The sequence below is a fragment of the Trachinotus anak genome, unplaced genomic scaffold, assembly GCF_046630095.1.
Source record: "Trachinotus anak isolate AG129_WGS33_773 ecotype Australia unplaced genomic scaffold, CSIRO_AGI_Tana_v1 ptg000008l, whole genome shotgun sequence".
NCBI classification, from domain to species: domain Eukaryota; kingdom Metazoa; phylum Chordata; class Actinopteri; order Carangiformes; family Carangidae; genus Trachinotus; species Trachinotus anak.
In genome coordinates, this window is record NW_027273859.1 from 16,451,227 (window position 1) to 16,469,575 (window position 18,349).

The window sequence follows — 18,349 nt, forward strand, 5'->3', positions numbered from 1 at the left end:
ATACTAGACAAAACAGCCTTGAGATGTTCAAGAAAAGAAACTTTCTGTAGACTTATGTTAGGATTTAAAAGCAGTAGGAAGCCAAAAATAATGAATAATAAAACCCTCTGATAGGAAGCAGCTCTCAGAAACTATAAAACATGGAAGCACAATTCGCTCGGTGATATATTTAAGAGAAAGTTTTACACGAGTTGCCTTTAAAAATGATTATTCGATTATTAATCATAATGATAAAGTGATAATAGGTTTTACATTCAATAATTCAGTTGTGCACGGTGAAATTAATAAATCCAGTGATGAAACTTATGTCTGCCTCCATCCATCCATCCTGCTGCCCCGTCCTCCCTCCTGCAGGTGTGAGTTTGTTGGTTCCAGCGGGTGCTGTTCCTCAGGGTAGGGTGTATGAGATGTATGTGACTGTGCACAGGAAGGACAGCTTGAGGTAAGCTTTGTCTCTCTATTTCACTGAGTTTTCTTCTCTGTGTGGTTTTTTTTCTCTCCGTTGCTCCCTGTTGTCCCCATTTTTCTCCTCATTTCTGCGTCTCCCTCTGTGCTTTTTTTGTTTCTTCGTTTTGCTTTGTCTGTGTGTCTCTCTCTGTTTCCTGGGCAGCAGCTTCTCAGACCTGCTTGTATGGTTGCATGGGGAGGCTTTCACAGTGTGACATGGGCTTAGGATGCACAGAAAGGGATGAATCGTTATGCTTTATAGTGTATAGTTTATCCATGCGCACCTTCTTCTGGTGATTCATACAGCAGAGGTCAGTTAATGCTGTAGAATTCCTATATTAATACCAGAATTAAAATTCCTAAGAAGCAAAATTGAGGAGATTGTAAGGGAATATTCTGCATGTTAATTTCGACTGATTTAACAGTGTAATCTGCACAGTAATCCACAGAGTTTATATAGTTAACCAGTGTTTCCCAAAGTGTAGAGGTCATAACAAGATGTGTGAAACTCATGTTGCTGCAGTGTGACTGGCAGATTTGTTTTCTCTTCATGTTATAGATCCAACAACCAAACACAGAGCTTTTGAAAGCATATGCAAAGAGATCTCTGTTTCCACAGTAACTAACAGATTAGCGACTATTTTTGGGATTACTGAAATCCTGTTACATGTACTATAATCCTTTACTCCCAACCCATGTGCATGATTGAGGTAAAGCTGTCCGTGGGACACGACAGGAAAGGGAGAAGATTTCTATAGGCCAGTGGTGTTGTTGAAAATTTCCTTGATGCAGTGAATTTTTGGTGCTCTATTTGAAAGTAAGGGGTGACTACAGTATATGGCAAAAACCTGAATGAACACAAGTGTCTGCATGAACTTGCAAATGGCAAGAGATATCAGAATATATATTTCTGTTCCTATTGTTATTTGAGAGAGAAAAAGAAGATTTAAGACAGAATCAGTGTATCCAGATGGTTTGCTCTGCATTGTTTATTGCTGTCCCTTCAAAGTCACTCGTTTATTTTGGGGATGTGCTGTTTTTCTGCATGTCTATCCTCTCTTCTCCTCACTAACACAGCTAAACCATTCAGAGCAACTGCAAGTGGTAAATTTAAAATATGTCTGTAGAACTGAATATTTTCTCACTCAGAGCAATGCAGATAGTTTGGATTTTATTTGCCCAGTTTTTCAGAGCTCTTTCTCTATGATTTTTGCCACACATTCCAGCACGGTGGAGGTGAATCAATTTTGTTAGTGAAAATTCAACAGCAACTCAGTGGTCAGTTTACACAGATAATCCATTCAGTACGCTATCAGCAGTTTTCATAGGGACTTTTTCTTCAGAGGAAAAGAGTTTCAATGAATACTGTTTGCAGCAGGTTTTGTGCATCATCCATTGTAAAAATGACTCTGCTTTTTGAACTACACATTACTTTAGACTCTTTTTAATATAATTTTTTAAATCACCTGCACTGTATTGGTTGGTGGCAGCAACAATGTTCTTAAAGAACAATCTCAACATCTGAGCAGATAAAACAGAGCATAACTACATGGCTGGATACCACAGGGAGTAAGTGAGGAAATATGTTCTTTAATAGTTTGGACGAACAAAGTATTCATAGCATCAACAAGAGCAGAGCTTTAGGGCACTTGTTACAGTTTGGATCATGTATTCTACCCTATGCATGCACTCTAGCTTCTTCTCAATCAACAGTAGCCAATAAGAATTAGCCCTCCCCCCCTGCAGTGTGCTACAGTATTTCTAGGAGTCAAACCTCTTCACTGTCCTCTGTCTTCATCTCAGTCAATAGCTGGCAAGCTAAAATCACATAGCTACATTGACTTCAGCAACACCCGGCAAGCCAGATGCATGTGGTTAAGCTCATTAAAACCTAACCCTTAGATGTCAGTTTTCCCACATGCACACACTTAAAATATCTATTTCCTCTATTTGTGTGATAAAAGATACATAACATTACAAATCAATAACACTATAATTCATTAAGGGGCGACCCCTGCGTTAGGTAAATCAAAGGCTGCTGTTACAGTTTGAGTCATACTGTTTTTATGTGTTAGCTTCTCCTACCCAATGTGAACCCTTCATGAGTCAATAATGAGCTCAAGCAACTGAATCAATAACGCTGCTGAGGATTAGTGCCCCCCTGACACAAGGTGGGCTGGAAAAAAAAATATCACTTAAAATTTAGATCCATCTCCTGTATCTTTATGGGCTCTTTCCCAGTGAATGCATATCTCCTGCAATATGAGGGAGGAAAATGACTGGATAATGGATCACACAGGAGAACGCGGCCAGTCATTTCCTTATGTATTTTTCATAGTTCAGTATTGTTTAAGGATGTGGTTTTACTTTTCAATTTACAAATGACAGTGGGCTAATAAATATGGATGGAGTTCTCTCTGTATAATCTCACACTTATTCACAGTGGAAGAGCCTAAAGTATTCTGTTGCTTTAACAACAGGCTCCGACACTTCTACTGTGAAACGCAGGTGAATCTGTGACCAGTAGTCATTTATTTTCTGCCCATGAGCTGTGAACTAGTGACTCCAGCTGAGGCCCATCTAAAGCCCTGCTGACTGCACTAACAAAGCTCTAATTGAATCTGCGCTGCTCTGCTCTGATCTGTTTTGTTCTCTGATTTTCTCATCTGCTCTAAGCTAGTGTGGCCTACTCTTGTGGAACGGTCCACCGGTCTTTTTTTATTATGCCAGCCAAGGTTTTCTATATATGAACATTATGACTAAACAGCACAGACTAGAAGTGAAATCAATACAGCTTTCTGCAGTTGATGCTCACACTAATTGGTAGCCAACAGTGCAGCCCTCCTGTCGCTCTTTTCTAAAGAATCATTTCACCTCAGTGTTATCTGTCTTTTCCAGACCCCCGGTAGAGGACATCCAGACGGTGCTGAGCCCTGTGGTGAGTTGTGGACCTCCAGGAGCCCTGCTGACCAGACCAGTGATCCTCACCATCCACCACTGTGCTGACAATGTCCAGGAAGACTGGTTCATTCAGCTGAAGAACCAACTGGCCATGGGAGAATGGGAGGTGAGTGTTCTGCACTGTCTTTTGTGTTTGTGTGTCCTGTGCAAGTAGCTCTGTTTTTATAATGTGCAGCTTTTGAATTCCACTGCCCTAACCAGAACAGCACCTGCATAGGTGTTTACACAAAACAGTCATACACCTGCACACAGACACCACTGAATAATTAATATATACACATACATTACTGACTTCAGTCTGAAGAGTAACCTGCATTACATGTGCAGTGAGGGAGGGAGAGGAAAAGAAAGAAAAGGAGGGAAATTTTGGTAAACATAAAGTGCCTACAGGCTAGTCGACAAGTAGGGGGTTGAAGACTCCTATCAGAAGCAATTTGTTATGCTCCTGCCATCCTCCTCTTCTCTCATCTTTCTTCTTAGGTTTGTATCCCTCCTTTTTTTTACCCTTCTCTCTCTCTCTCCCTCCTCCCATGTCTCTCAGCATGAAGTCTCTACCTCAGCAATCTGTTATTGTGTGTGTGTGTGTGTGTGTGTGTGTGTGTGTGTGCGTGCGTGTGCTTGTGTGTATCCTTGTGTGTGGGTGTGGGTGATAAGGCTGTCTTGCAGCATCACTGTGTCTACAAGGCCCCCGTATGCTGTCTTCTGTTGCTTATCACAGCTCAACACAATGTCTCTGCACAATTAGCCATGCATAAGATTCTGTGTGTGTGTGTCTTTGTCTGTGTGTGTGTGAGAGAGGGAGAGAGATGCACAGAAAGGGTTGGGTGCAGACTGGGTAAAAACGAGAAAAATGAAAAGTGGAATTTCATCAGGAAGTCGATTTGTTTTTCTCTTATTTCAGTAGAACATCCATTTCCCATCAGAAAGTTTTCCGCAAAACAGGGAGAGGAAGGTAATTGAATTCCCCTCACATCAGGGGGGAGCAGCCACGGTTATGATTACCAGTAATAACAGATTCATACCATATTGCTTTCCTATCCCTTTGTATTGATTCAGCACATCTGCAGGAACACAGCTGAAGGAAGTGTGATTCCAAACTCAATATTTGCATCTCACACTTGCGTGCAGAGCACACAACATCCATGCTACAGTGTGTTTGCATCCACAGACATGCACACACAATGACTCAAAGTCACACGGGCAAGCATAGGCATGTGCACAACCAATTGAAGATTCAGCAGTCATATGAGAAGAACACAGTGAGCCTGTGCATCCTCCCTCAACCCAAAGAGCCATATGGATTTACCATAATTCAGGCTGTGACAGAGAGCGGTGGGAATGATATGAGCAACAGCCAGATAATCACAGAGGGATTGAACACACTTCACAGACAACAGCTCAGAACAAGTGCCATCATTCTCCTAATGGACATCATGATCTACTTTCATAGGTCATACATATAACCAGACGTGCATTCAAATGTCATTTCAGCCTCTCGTCATGAATACATTCACGGTCTGGTGAATTAAACATCTTGTAACAGGTTTCCTAAGATGAATTACCAGACTAACGTGAGCAGTTCCACACAAGCCAAAATGATCCAAACTCAACGTTTGTAGTCAGGCTTGGTGAAAAATAAAGAGTAAATGCCTATAGTTAGCACAGCTCTTCACACATCAGTGCTGCCATTGCATTAGAAAATACCAGTTTATAGCAAAAAAGGAACATATCAGGTATAAACCACAACCTTGCTTGCACAGGGGCTGTTTGCAATAATGGAAATGGCTCCAGCTGTGTTATGTTAACAGACAGAAAGTGGCTTAATGTCCGTAAATTCGCAAATAAAGCCTTCTTCAAATAAAGGCCAGGTTTTAACAATAGTGATCTGTACAAACAAATAAAGGCTGGTTTCAAATAAAAAAGGGAAAAAAAACAAAACTTCCTGGACTGTGGCTGACTCTATAAATTCACATTAATCTACATTTCCACACTCTATCAGCACAGGAACATAGCTATGCCATACTCTCACTAAGGTGATCATAGTACGTTGTTTAATCAGTAATACTGTTGTCATACACTGTTTAAGTGAGACTAGCTGTACACTGACTTTTTCCAGGTGTTAATATTAATAAAACACAACATTTCCTTTAGGTGTTTCACAAAAAACAGATCAAGGAAATGTTGAGTTTGCTTTGACAGCAGCAAACTGTTGCTGTTAAACAGGAGTCGACTGAAAGACAAACAGGCTACTGACTAATATGTGACAGCATATACCTACAGTACAGCAAGAACAGGAAATAAAGGCCTGCTTTTAACAGTAGTCTGTAGCCTTCAATAAAACCCTTTATCTGTCTTCAGGTGAGGTGAGTAAAGGCTCACATGGTAAATTCACCCTTCAGAATTTGAAAACGTGCGAAATACCAGCCTCGGCCGCCCATCTTGGTATGACACTCTGAAAGTCTAAGAATGTGTGTGACTTTGTGTGTATGATTCCTGCAGGATGTGGTTGTCGTGGGAGAGGAAAACTTCACCACCCCCTGCTATGTGCAGATGGACTCAGAGGCGTGTCACATCTTAACAGAGACACTGGGGACTTACTGCCTGGTGGGCCAATCAATGGGCAAGGCAGCCGCCAAGAGGCTCAAGCTGGCAGTTTTTGGACCTGTCTCGTGCACAACTTTGGACTATCACATCAGGGTCTATTGTTTGGATGACACACAGGATGCACTCAAGGTAAAGTATTGAAATGTGGCTATGTGGTTCAATTGCTTTTTAGTCAATTGAATCAACCTATATGTGTGCATACATTTTGTATACATATATAGATACATATATAGACATATCATATACAGTGTGTATGTATGTTGTATGTAAGTTTTTCCAGTGCCTTGAATAATGGTGCAGGTAAGGAAAAGAGGTGTGAGATTTTACGCCTTGTTGTGTTCTTTAGGCCTGTGAGGGATTTCGTTCTCTCTTCGACCACCCATACTAAAACTCTTCCCTGCTAATTTGCATTTGAAATGAAATATATTATGGCTTGAATGGAAGTGATTGTCTGGAGTCATAAATAGAAGTTTCCTCACCTCTAGTCTGCTGGAAATGAGCTGAGAAACGGTAAACAAAACAGGGTCAAGCAATGTCAAAATAGCGGTGCTTTAGAATTCAAACAAATTCAGAGCACTGGAGGGACCATCTGATATGGGAGATTAACACTGGTAATTTATGCATGCAATGATAAGTCAAGTGTCAGTGAGGCACACAGCTATGCACACGCTCACACAAACGTCAGCGCACACCCAGTTTTAACATTTCAAGCAACTGTAGCTTGAAGACAAAGTTGAGAGGTGGACTTTTTAACGATGGAGACTTTGTGTAGTATAATTGATCGGTTGGCGTTTCAAAGAGGAAGTCTCCGCTGTGTATCTACAGTGGAGCTGCCACGTAGGAAGATGATGGGAAGGAGGAATTTATTATTGAAAGTGAAAAGGTTGTAGGAGGCATCAGAAGTCAACTTATTCTTGCATCAGAAAATAACTGTGTGTGTGTGTGTGTGTGTGTGTGTGTGTGTGTGTGTGTGTGTGTGTGTGTGTGTGTGTGTGTGTGCGCGCGCGTGTGCACTTCAAGAGCATGTAAATATGTTGATGTTATTAGTGTGTGTTTATCATTAGGCATACTGGTGTATCCGTAGAGTACAGATACTTTCTTTGTGCTCTCCTGTTGTAGGCTTAGTTGATATACAGAAGTCAATTTGAAAAGGATGAAAAAATCCCCACAGGACTGTGTGTGCTATGTGCTATGTATTATTGAAACAACTGCAGCACAGCAAAGTACAATGAATGGCCTCCTTTAGTCCACCAAATGGATTGAGACATCAAACAGGCAATATCACTTTTACATTAACTGACGTTTTCCCATATGATAAAACCTGAGACACTAAATTAAAACCAAAACCTTTGTTAAGTGCAGTTCATCACCTTTCTGAATCTTTCCAGAGTGAGGTGGTAGGTAGAGCAGAGAGAGAGCACACAAGGAAAAGCAGTCTGATTGTTGCCTTCATAGTTTAGCAAAAATAGAGAAGGTAATGAAAAAGAAAAAATGTGCTGCAAAATCTTAAATGTGGTGTTTTTTCATGAGTGTTAAGATGCATTGAGGTAATCTTCTAAATCAAAGTTATAGCAGTCATTTCATTTTCCTGTCTTAAATGAAAGGCATGCTTCATTTCTTCACATTTCACATCACCAGGACTTTGACTGGAGGTGTGTTATTAATCAAGGTTGATCATTGAGCATCCAAATGTCTCTCTTGGGTTCAGTGTGGTTAGCAGAACTAAGCTTTGCTTAAATCCAGGGAATACACCTACTGAGATGTGTGATGATATCTCAATGAGAGCTTTGATGTGTTTCAAGTGTTTCACCATGCTGTGTAGCTGCTTCAAGGCAGCATTCAAGAATTCATGACGGCATCGTCCACAGTAATTATGCCAGATAAATTAAAAGCTTTCTACCATCTCTAATGTATGTAGAATAAATGCTTCAGTGAGCAAGATTTAGGAAAAGAAACTCGAAACACTAATTGTTTTTTGCATGGATTTTGTGTAGGAGGTTCTTCAGATGGAGACCCAGATGGGAGGGAAGCTTCTGGACGAGCCAAAGACTCTGAACTTTAAAGACAGCACACACAATCTGAGACTGTCAATCCACGACGTGCCACACACACACTGGAAGAGCAAGCTCATCGCAAAGTATCAGGTGAGAGGGATATAAACACACACATACACTAAAACCCTTATGGGTTACATAAAAAATACAAACATATATGTAAAAATTATATATGAAACATTATATTTGAACAATTTCATATATTGACATATATGTTTAGCTCATAAGAATATCTATCTTTATGTATATACGCTTGTATTGTAGATATATGTCTCACACACAAACACACACACACACACACACACACACACACACACACACACACACACACACATATATATATATATATATATATATATATACATCCCAAATATTAGTTACATTAATGAGAAATGAATAAGAAAAACATATACAGTAAAATTTTATATGTATGTTGTTTTAATAAACTTGCTAACATATATGATCGCAACATTTTATACCATCTCATAATTCATCATATAGAAATTTTTAATACATGCTCACATACAAATTTTACTATGGGTATTTCATATATGTTAGAAACTTATGTCTTCTGTTGTAGATCTGTTCATATGTGATAATAATATATCCCTTTGTAGTTAACATATATGGCAACATCACTCTTGATATAAGGACATATTTGTCATATATTAGATTTATGTTTGGGAAGATATTTTAGGGACCATTACACACCACACACACACACACACACACACACAGGGTGGCAAATGATCTTCACATGCACAGCAAAAATCACAGTTTATATTTCTACTTTGCCCTGTGTTTACCCAAACAATGATACACTATGGTAAGGCTTTGTGTGAACTTATTTTTTTGCCTCTGTACATTAGTACAAAGTAGAACATTTTCACAATTTTTTACATTGATGAATAATCTAAGTTACTAAAAAAAGCACAAAATATTTCTTTGCAAAAACGTGCCTATTATTTGTGCACTTTCTAGGAGATCCCGTTCTATCAGGTGTGGAGCGGCAGTCAGAGAACTCTTCACTGCACCTTCACCCTGGAGAGACTGAGCTCAGCCACCACAGAGATCAGCTGCAAACTGTGTGTACGGCAGGTGGAGGGAGAAGGACAGATCTTTCAGCTCAGCAACACTTTGGAGGAGGTAAGTCTGTAGAAATTCACAGGCACGCAGCCACACAGATGCTGTTTATTACATATTGTATGGGAACAACTTTAACTCACACTGGTAGAGAGCAGGATAAAATTCACACTAAAAAGAAATGAACACAGTTACAGGCAGAAAGAGGGTTTCTGTCTACATCCTTGTACTAACTTCTACATTCTGGCACTAAAGGTCCTAAAGTCACTAAGTTTTTCTCTGTCTGTCAAACGCTCAGGGTTCCTGCTGTGGTTCTGTGACTCTGTTCAATCATTCATACTGAGGCTAGAGGTCACATAACACGAGAGGAATAACTCATCTTTGATTTCGCTGGCCCATGTAACCACGAAGTCACCGTTTGTGTGTGTCTTTGTGTGTGTGCAAGTGTGTCTGTCTGTGGCCATGTGTGAACGGTTTTGGTCGAAGGTCAGACATTTCTTTTGGAATGTCACTGCTTTGAATTCTCCCATGGTGTTCATGGATGATAGCATTGCACTTTAGAATTTTTTAACCCTTGGTTAACCAGGCAAGCTGACAAAGACAGATAGATTTTTTTTTACAGTTGCAGCAGCAGTGGAAGGTTACACATTCAGTTACCGGAGCTGACACATCCTGATGTAACGCGCAGAACTTTTCACCTAATAACTTTTTGCAAAGTGATTAAGGGTTAGTCATGAATCTCTACTCTTTATCTGAGCAAATTGCCTGTACTCAGTGTTGATGCTGCCTCACTTCTTTCCCTTGTTCCACTCTTCTCAACCGTTCTTGCACCACTTTTGTGTCACCCTGTCCAGGGTTATGCACTATAGATTTTTGGGCCCACACAGATATCAATAAAAAAGCTGATTACAATATATTGGCTGACATTAAACTTGCCAGTGCACTCAGGTGGACAGACTATGTAATAGAGACACAGTTTCTAAACTTTCTCAAACATACTTTTCAGATAATATCTGCAGTAGGACACAAGGGTGCACATCATTCCTGTTTATAAATACAGACAGTTAGCCTCCTTTGGAGCTCAACTGAAGAAGCAGCCAGAATAGTTCAGGGCACTAAATTCAAATATAGCCACAGTTTTAATAGGTAGGTACATTTTCTTTCATGTTTTGCCACCATGTCTAATGAGGGCAAGACAACTTTGTGTTTCACTTACCAGTTCTCATTCACAACTTGCCTGTAAAGTCTACATCTGGCTAAAGAAGTTGTGATGATTTGCTCCTGTGACTTTTCTCAGTTATTAAACTGTAAGAGGCGCAAAACCACCTAGTGAATTAAAAAAATAGTAGAAATGTCCCATCCTGCTTTTCTCCCACTCTGCTTATATCACGACCTTTTGGGCAAAGACAGTTTTGCCCAAGTTATCAGTCCTAATCCATTTTACGCAGGACATGCCTAGTCTTAAAAAATAATGACTACGGTCACATGGGATGTTTGGCACGTATGGTAATTAGACCTGAACAGCTAAAACAATATTCAGTGATTCTCTGTGTGTAACGCATTAAATAAAACATTGTAGACCCTCAACCCACCAGCAGTGTTGAACATGTTGAACATTGGAAAGTAAAGCAGATTTGAAACATTTATTATTGCAACAGAGAAACAGAGATGTCTCTTTGCATCAGTCATTCCCGCTCCAGCCGCAGAGAGCTTTCTGCTGTAAATTGGGGCTAAGTAGACGCAGTAAATAGTAATCATTCACATCAACAGTGGCAGTTGTTGTTTCCCTCTGCCAAGCTACATTCATTAGACTGCTGGCTTCTTTCAGGCCAGGAGTGGCAGATTAATGGGATGAAGGCTCAGAAAGCGACATAGATCGACAGTGAGAGGAGAGAGAGAGAGAGAGAGTGCTCAGAAGCAGATCTTTGTGTTTGTTTCACTCTTGTATTAATTAGGAGACTCATCTGTAATTGGTCACACCGAAGGCCAGAAGCAGAGAGAGGAGAGGACACTTGCCAGAGGGACCAAGATAGATATCTGAAGTGGAAATATGATGAATTTGACTTTGAATCTAACCTCAGTATGATCCATATTTTACTTTAAACACTCTCTAGTATATAGTTTATAGTATATAGTTTATATATCCCTGCTCTCTTGTGTCTCTGCTGCAGATGATATACTGTAGTATTGTGAGTACATACACTAACAATACACAGAAACCTAATTTCCCCTGGAATTAAACTGTTCAAAAATAAATGACCACTTTCTTTCTGTCTTTCCAGGAGGTCCAATGCATAGACACGTCCCTGATGGACCCTGCCAGTAATATCACAACCTTAGTGGGGCCTAATGCCTTCCGCATTCCTTTATCCATCAGACAGAAGCTGTGTGGCAGTCTGGATGCACCACAGACCAGAGGCAATGACTGGAGGATGCTGGCCCACAAACTCAACCTTGACAGGTGACACATGCACACAAATGTTTTATCACTTATTTCCCTTGTGCTTCCCTGAGGCATTTTGTTTGGTTTGGAACATCATTTAGTCATAAAGGTTCATCTGAAATAGGATGGCAAACCATCAAGGCTGTCTAGTCTGAAAAACTGAGTCAATTTCTATTAATTTAAATGTGTTAGAGTCCTGGGAGATTAATTCAAATTTTTATTATTATTATTTTATTTATTATTCTCCAAATACCAAAGAGGTATTTGTATGCACTCTGACAATAAATCACATTAATTGTATGTGATTGTGTCTCTCCTTATAGCAGAATACGGTTGTGCACAGAAAAGTACATCTAGCCCCTCACTTTCAACACATTGCAGTATTTTTGAACCTTTGAGTAAAATGCAATGCTGCTGGACTCACATGCGCCTAAATAGTAAGGATGGCATTTTCTATTTGCATCTGACTCAAAGATAACATCCTTAATATCTCTATCCCTGGTGTGTCTCGATGATTCAGTCTGGAGGTTCATTTACCAGCAGCTAGCGAAGCAGAGGCAGATATTGAGAGGATAATTGGGCACAAGTGCACCTCATTGTCCCGACAGGCAGCCAGCTCCTGATGCAGTCTGTTAATGTGGGCACTGAATATTCCTGATCAGTGGGTGAAAAAAGGTACAGCTAGTCAAATCGTTGTTTACTTCCACATTTCTGCTAAAAGCTACTCTTCAAAAGGAGCATGATGAAATGATCCAACAAGGAAATACGTCTTTTATCCTCTCTGCTTTTGTAACTGCCACATCATATCTGTTTGACTTCAAAGTATGACTCATGCTTTGGCGTCACAGCCATCACTCCTCACACAACTTTCACAAATAGTGGAAACACACACACACACACACACACACACACACACAAAGAGGTGGGTCTTAGCTATTGAGTTCACTTAACAGTAGGATACCCCCTTATCACATACTGCAGACAGATGGCGTCTAAGACAGAAAGGAGTGAGATGGAAAGAAGCAAAGTAAGAAAGGAAGTAATGAAAATGGCTTCATGAGCTGTTTACAGTGAGAGGAAGATGCATGAAACAAGAATAAAATGTGCTGGAGGAAAAACTGAGTGAACGGAGCAGAGGAGTGTTGTACATGTCTGAGGCTGTGTTTAAACGGTACCAGAGTGTGCCAACAGCACAATCACAGGATTTACACAAGAACACAAAGTCCCATTTTTATCCCCATGAGACTCAGATTTGATGGCTTTTCCACTTTGAAGCAACACCGAGGTCTTTGTCACAGATGGCTCATCGTTCGACTTTTCCTCTGCCACCATTGTGTGTTTGACTTTCGACGGCTGTAATTCTTACCGTTACTATAAAAATGGCTCTCTCTGTGGAGTCGCTGGGATATTTTTGTGATCTACCGCAATTTGAAATTGCTTTTTTTTTCCTTATTTCTTTAAAACTGAATTTAACATACTGGCAAATTTTCGTCACATTTTACTTCATATAGTATTCAAGACTTCCCATCTTTATAGTTAGTTCTGATTCTGTCCTTGTTATATTGTCTGAAATCATGTATGTACATTCAGTATGTTTAAAGTAGGTATCAGATTATAAGTCCCCAATAAAGAGATCAGCCATGCCAGGTAAAAAAATATTACATTTAATTTCGAAAAGGTTAATTATGAATAGAAGGGGATCATTTCACTTGCACTGCTGTATGGACATGTAGAAATGACTCACATTTCACCTTTAATAGTTTTTTTGGTTTTTGCAAATATACCAGTTACACATGAGGATGAGCATACACCACAGCAGTTTGCCTTTCAAAGGAGGGTCTTGTCTGAAGGTTTTTCTAGGTGATTATGTCATCACCTGAGTGTGTTTCAAGCTTTCCAAATTGGCTGCCATATTCCAAATTACATAACTGGTATTGTGTAATATGTCTTGCATTTGTGTGTTTCTTTGTCTTCATTAGCAAAACTGAAATGTGGGTATATTTTAAGGTAATGATGAAGTTTGTAGTTTCAGCATGAGATTTGGACTGGTTGTTGTTGGATTTGTCTCCCGCATCTGTCTAAGATATTAGATTTTTTTTCCTCCATATTCTATGAATTTTTACATATATTGATATGATATCTGATTTTAAAGATTGCTTTTAATCAGTTATTGATATGATAATTCCCTCAGGTGTTGGAGATTTGGCTCCCTTTTGATGTTTTTGCAGCCTGTAGCTTCAGTATAATGTCACTGTTTCATACTGTGAATTTGAACTTCCATCACTGAAATATTGTATCTCTGAGAAACTAATGCTGACAAAATGTGGGAATTCAACTTTTTTTTTTTTTTATTGTAAATTATTACCAAATTTACCAAACCTTTTGTCCCTCTTCCTCTCCTTGATTCTTCCAGATACCTGAACTACTTTGCCACCAAGTCCAGCCCGACAGGTGTGATCCTGGATCTCTGGGAGGCCCAGCATTTCCCCGATGGAGACCTAAATGAACTGGCTGCTGTGCTGGAAGAGATGGGTCGCCATGACGGCAACCTTGCCTCCATGACAACGGAACACTGACATAGCAAAGTGGTTACCAGACAATGACAGAACTCTGGAGACGATTACACATGAATTCTCTATGGTTGATGCTGCAGCAAGGGCAATGAACGACTTAGATGTGAGCAAAAGAAAAGTTGTTGCCATGGTGATTGAGTACCAGTTAAATACCATGGTAATCATGCCGACATGGTAACAGACAGAGAGCTGGTGCTGGAACTCTGTGCGTATCTTTATATGTGTATTTGCGCGATGTTGCAGTGTCATGTGTGACCGGAGGAGAGATAACCCTACCTACCACACAAACAGTCTATCAGGAACAAACAAAACATACACACGCCTAAAAAAAAAGACCTTGTCTAGTGTAACACAAGTTGTTCTCTTACTGTTACTTTATACTGAACAAAGACAAGCAGAGAAAAGAAAAGAGAAGCAACAGAGGTATTGACCTTGAAAACCTCCATAAGAATGGAACAGAATCATAAAGGGAGAGAAGCTAAACTGATTACAGAAGAGTGGGAGAAGGTACATTGAGGAAAGAAAGAAAGTGAGTTAGAGGCTCTTTAGTAAGATGAGAGTAAACAGAGAGAAGCTAAACTGATTACAAAAGGGAGGGAAGATGCAAACATAAAATGATGGAAGAAACGGCAGATGATCATCTGAAAGGACAAGATGGAAAACAGATAATGAGAGAGGGGAGATGAAGAAGTGATCCCACTCCTCTCTTGTGAGCCTTGGCTGTACATGTTTGCTAGTACAGTTTGTTGTCTTTATATCGTTTCCTAGGGAACGCTCTATGTATTCTGCTGTCCATATGTGTGGATCATTTCCTGCTAACAGAATTTGCTACACAGTGACTGTCAATCAATGGTCCTGACCAGAAACAAGCCCAAGACAACAGGTTTCCCTCTTTGGCTGACAGAACATCACAAGTGATGTTTAAGCTGGTGTTAGATAAAGTATTGGTGGCTTTCTTCCACTATACATGAAAGATATTAAATCATCCAGGTCACAGGAAATCTAGAACTACTATTCAAAGGCAGCTCAACCTGCTTTCCACTTGCCTTTTAACTTGGGCATCTAATTTCCTTAAAACAGCCATTCCAAAGATGATTACACTCCTGATGGACGCAAGTAAAAACTTGTGTTTTTTGTTTCCCAATTTCAGTAGAGTGTGGTTGTGATGGACTTGTTAAATTGTCTGTTTTGAGGTATATGTAAGATTGCACTTATGATAAACAGATAAACAAGGCGAAAATGCAGATTGTCAGTAATACCAGTTAATACCACTATATTCATGTACAGTGTACTCCAGTCCAGTATACAGTACTTAAATATGTTTGTTTTATAGGAGTCAGATTTTTTAGAAATGTATATATTTTTGCTCTGGAAAAGTTGTTTTCCTGAACAAAAATATATACATTTCTACACTGCAGCTGCTCTGTTCCTCCCCAAAGAGGAGTCGTTTGGTGATGCAGGGTCGAGGAATTCCAGCTATTGCTACCATGTACGTATGGTTGACCACAACCTCAGATACAGGAGTCTCTTTGATAGAGTGCCAGGGCTTGTTTCTGGACAGGGTCCAACTCATAGAGAAGAGAGAAGAAGCAAAAAGGGATGAACTAGAAGTGAAAACACAAGTGTTTTTAAATACCGTAATATACAAAGTACCATAGTGTTACGTGATAGTGAATTAAATACAGCTGATATCATTCATTACCGCTAAATGTACCCAAATATACTGATTTTATCAATCATATTTTATTTTACTAAAATATATATATAGCCTACATATATATATTTCTTTCATATTTTCAGTGTTGTATCATCACAGGATGTCAGTTGTTACCTGCAATCAGGCCACATGTGATTTCACCTGTGATCACCACTATGACTTTGCTGGTCACTAGCACCATCCAGTGGCCTTTGAAGTGTAACAGCATTTACATTTTTTTGATCGTCTGAAACATGTAAATACATGATTATCATGTTCATCCTAATGACCTTGTATTACCATAATATTTTTGTTCAGTGATCATTATTGTGTTATTTACTTTAACTTTTTTTTATTTTTTTTATAGATGTGAACTGTGTGGGGGAATCTGTAACATATCAGTTAGTTGCCCTTTTTCTCAAACTATTCTTCTGTCAGCAACTAACATTCCAACATGGTGTATTTGTTGAAAAAGTTGCAATTTAGAGCTAAAAATCAAGATAACAACGAAGGGGGCTGATGTAAAATGAAGTGTAATATATTTGTGTTTTGCAGAACAACATTGTGAACTAAGGCTGGCTGTCAAGTGAATGCACTGACCCTGGACAACAGTGTCTAATGGAAAGGTGTAACTACAATACGCAAGCTTTGAGGAAAAAAAACAACAAAAAAAAACAGCCTTATTTTTAGTGGCTTTCGAAACACTGTCTGATGCCCCCGGGGACATGAACTCTTTTCACCATGTAAAAGACAGCATGAACATGCAGTTCAAAGGAAATACATGTAAAATATTCAAAACCTGGAGTTTAGATATTTCTGCTCTGGACTATGGAGAGACGCCATATGAAACTGAACATCAGGTATGTAGAGGAGATACTGAGGAGGATATTGTAAAGAAAACCAAGCAGGCAGAGGCTGCGTTAACACTGGTGCAAAAGGTCAGATCTTTACCTGGTTATGACAGATTTGATTTCGTAGCTGTCCACACAGGAGGAAATCTTGACACATTGATTTTTTTTTTTCACATTGATTTTCCTTTCTTTGTGCTGTCGGTCAGAAATGTGCAAGTTACGAATCACACCTCTTGTGCCGGTGTTAAACCAGACATAGTTCACGCAGAGTTTTCAAAACATGTGTGTTTTGATTTTGGACAGTCTTTTGAACCAAATTAGAAAAGGTGCATGGTTAAATGACAAAGTGGATGTCTTGTGCATTTTCAAATGTAACTGTTGATGTCAGATGTGAGGAAATGAAAGGGATAAAAGCCTAAAACATCAACTCATCATTTCAGTTTGTTTCAGAACGAAACATGAACCCAAAGGTGACAACAATGTCTCTTTCATAAAATGTGATCATCAACATCTCTGATTAACTCAAAGGCAGAACTCACAGTCATACAAGATCTCATTTTTAACTGATGAAGCATGTTCAAGGAAAGAATCAGTTAAGAAATGTAAGTTACAAATTACTGTGTAACTTCACCCAAAATTTGATCCCTGCCATGTTCTAAGTCTACAGTTTACCAGTAGGATAGACTGACTGTTAATGGAGAGTAGACTGATGAAGGGAGTTTTCATATGAGGAGAGCAAATATAGGCCTCCAGAAGGTGATCTTTCATGATGTGAAAATGAAGAAAGTAGTGTTAAGATATCAAAGTATGTAAAAATATTTTCTATCCACAGTATGTACAGTTGTGTACTGTCAGCTATATTTGGCAAATTTCAGAATATAAAAAAAGAGCAGTACAGTTAGATACTAGTTTGTATGTTTCAAGTTTTTTTTTTTCTTTTATAATTTAAGTTTCTTTCCTTTTGTAAAAGCAGTGTCTACTATGCAAACTTGGCATTGGTTATCATGATAGAAGTCTATAACTAGAGCTGTCCTTGTAAGTGCATTTTTATTTTACTATCAGGAGTGATTTGATTTGATTAGTGCGGGGTAGTGTTGGTCCATTTTAGCTAATTCTGGCACGCTTCATGAATCTTGCTCAATCTTGCTGAATGCTCGCCTCTCTATCTCCTCTAATTGTTTTCTGTACAAAGTGTAAGAAAGAATTTTTAAGACAATTAATAAATTATATTTATAAGCAATGCTGAAAATGTGTAGTGCTTGGCTTATTTCAACAGAGCTGTTTCAGGGAATTGTTTTACACTTAAATTTCACACTATGACAGCTTGTTCTGTAAGGGGAATGGTCCAAAATGCAGGTTGAAGACCATGAATGAACATGAACATTTTGGATTGCTGTACTTTGATTTTTTACCTTTTTTCTGTGAAATTTCATATTTATAGGCTCCATACTCAATATGTAGTTGGATAAGAGAGCTTGAAGGGGAAGAAATTGCAACAGAAAATCCTTATGGTGTCACTGTTTAACATGCTGTGGGCTCAGCAGCACTGGTGGGTTGTAATGAGGCATGCCACTTTTTTTAACAAAGAAAATATGGAGAGCATGCCTTAACAGTAAGAGGTGCTGCCAAGTGACTCG

The 18,349-nt window shown here is 39.2% G+C and overlaps 1 protein-coding gene across 2 annotated transcripts in view; it reads left to right on the forward strand.

Moving 5' to 3' along the window:
• unc5ca (unc-5 netrin receptor Ca) overlaps positions 1–17,952 on the forward strand; it is a 178,561-nt gene extending 160,609 nt beyond the window's left edge. For both annotated transcript variants that reach the window (XM_071483090.1, XM_071483089.1), the window contains 7 exons: positions 355–442; positions 3,346–3,514; positions 5,908–6,141; positions 8,007–8,156; positions 9,048–9,212; positions 11,432–11,610; positions 14,006–17,952. In XM_071483090.1, the coding sequence (XP_071339191.1) occupies positions 355–442; positions 3,346–3,514; positions 5,908–6,141; positions 8,007–8,156; positions 9,048–9,212; positions 11,432–11,610; positions 14,006–14,168 (1,148 nt within the window). In that variant the 3' untranslated portion in view covers positions 14,169–17,952. The remainder of the gene's footprint in view (positions 1–354; positions 443–3,345; positions 3,515–5,907; positions 6,142–8,006; positions 8,157–9,047; positions 9,213–11,431; positions 11,611–14,005) is intronic.
• Positions 17,953–18,349: the final 397 nt, after the last annotated feature.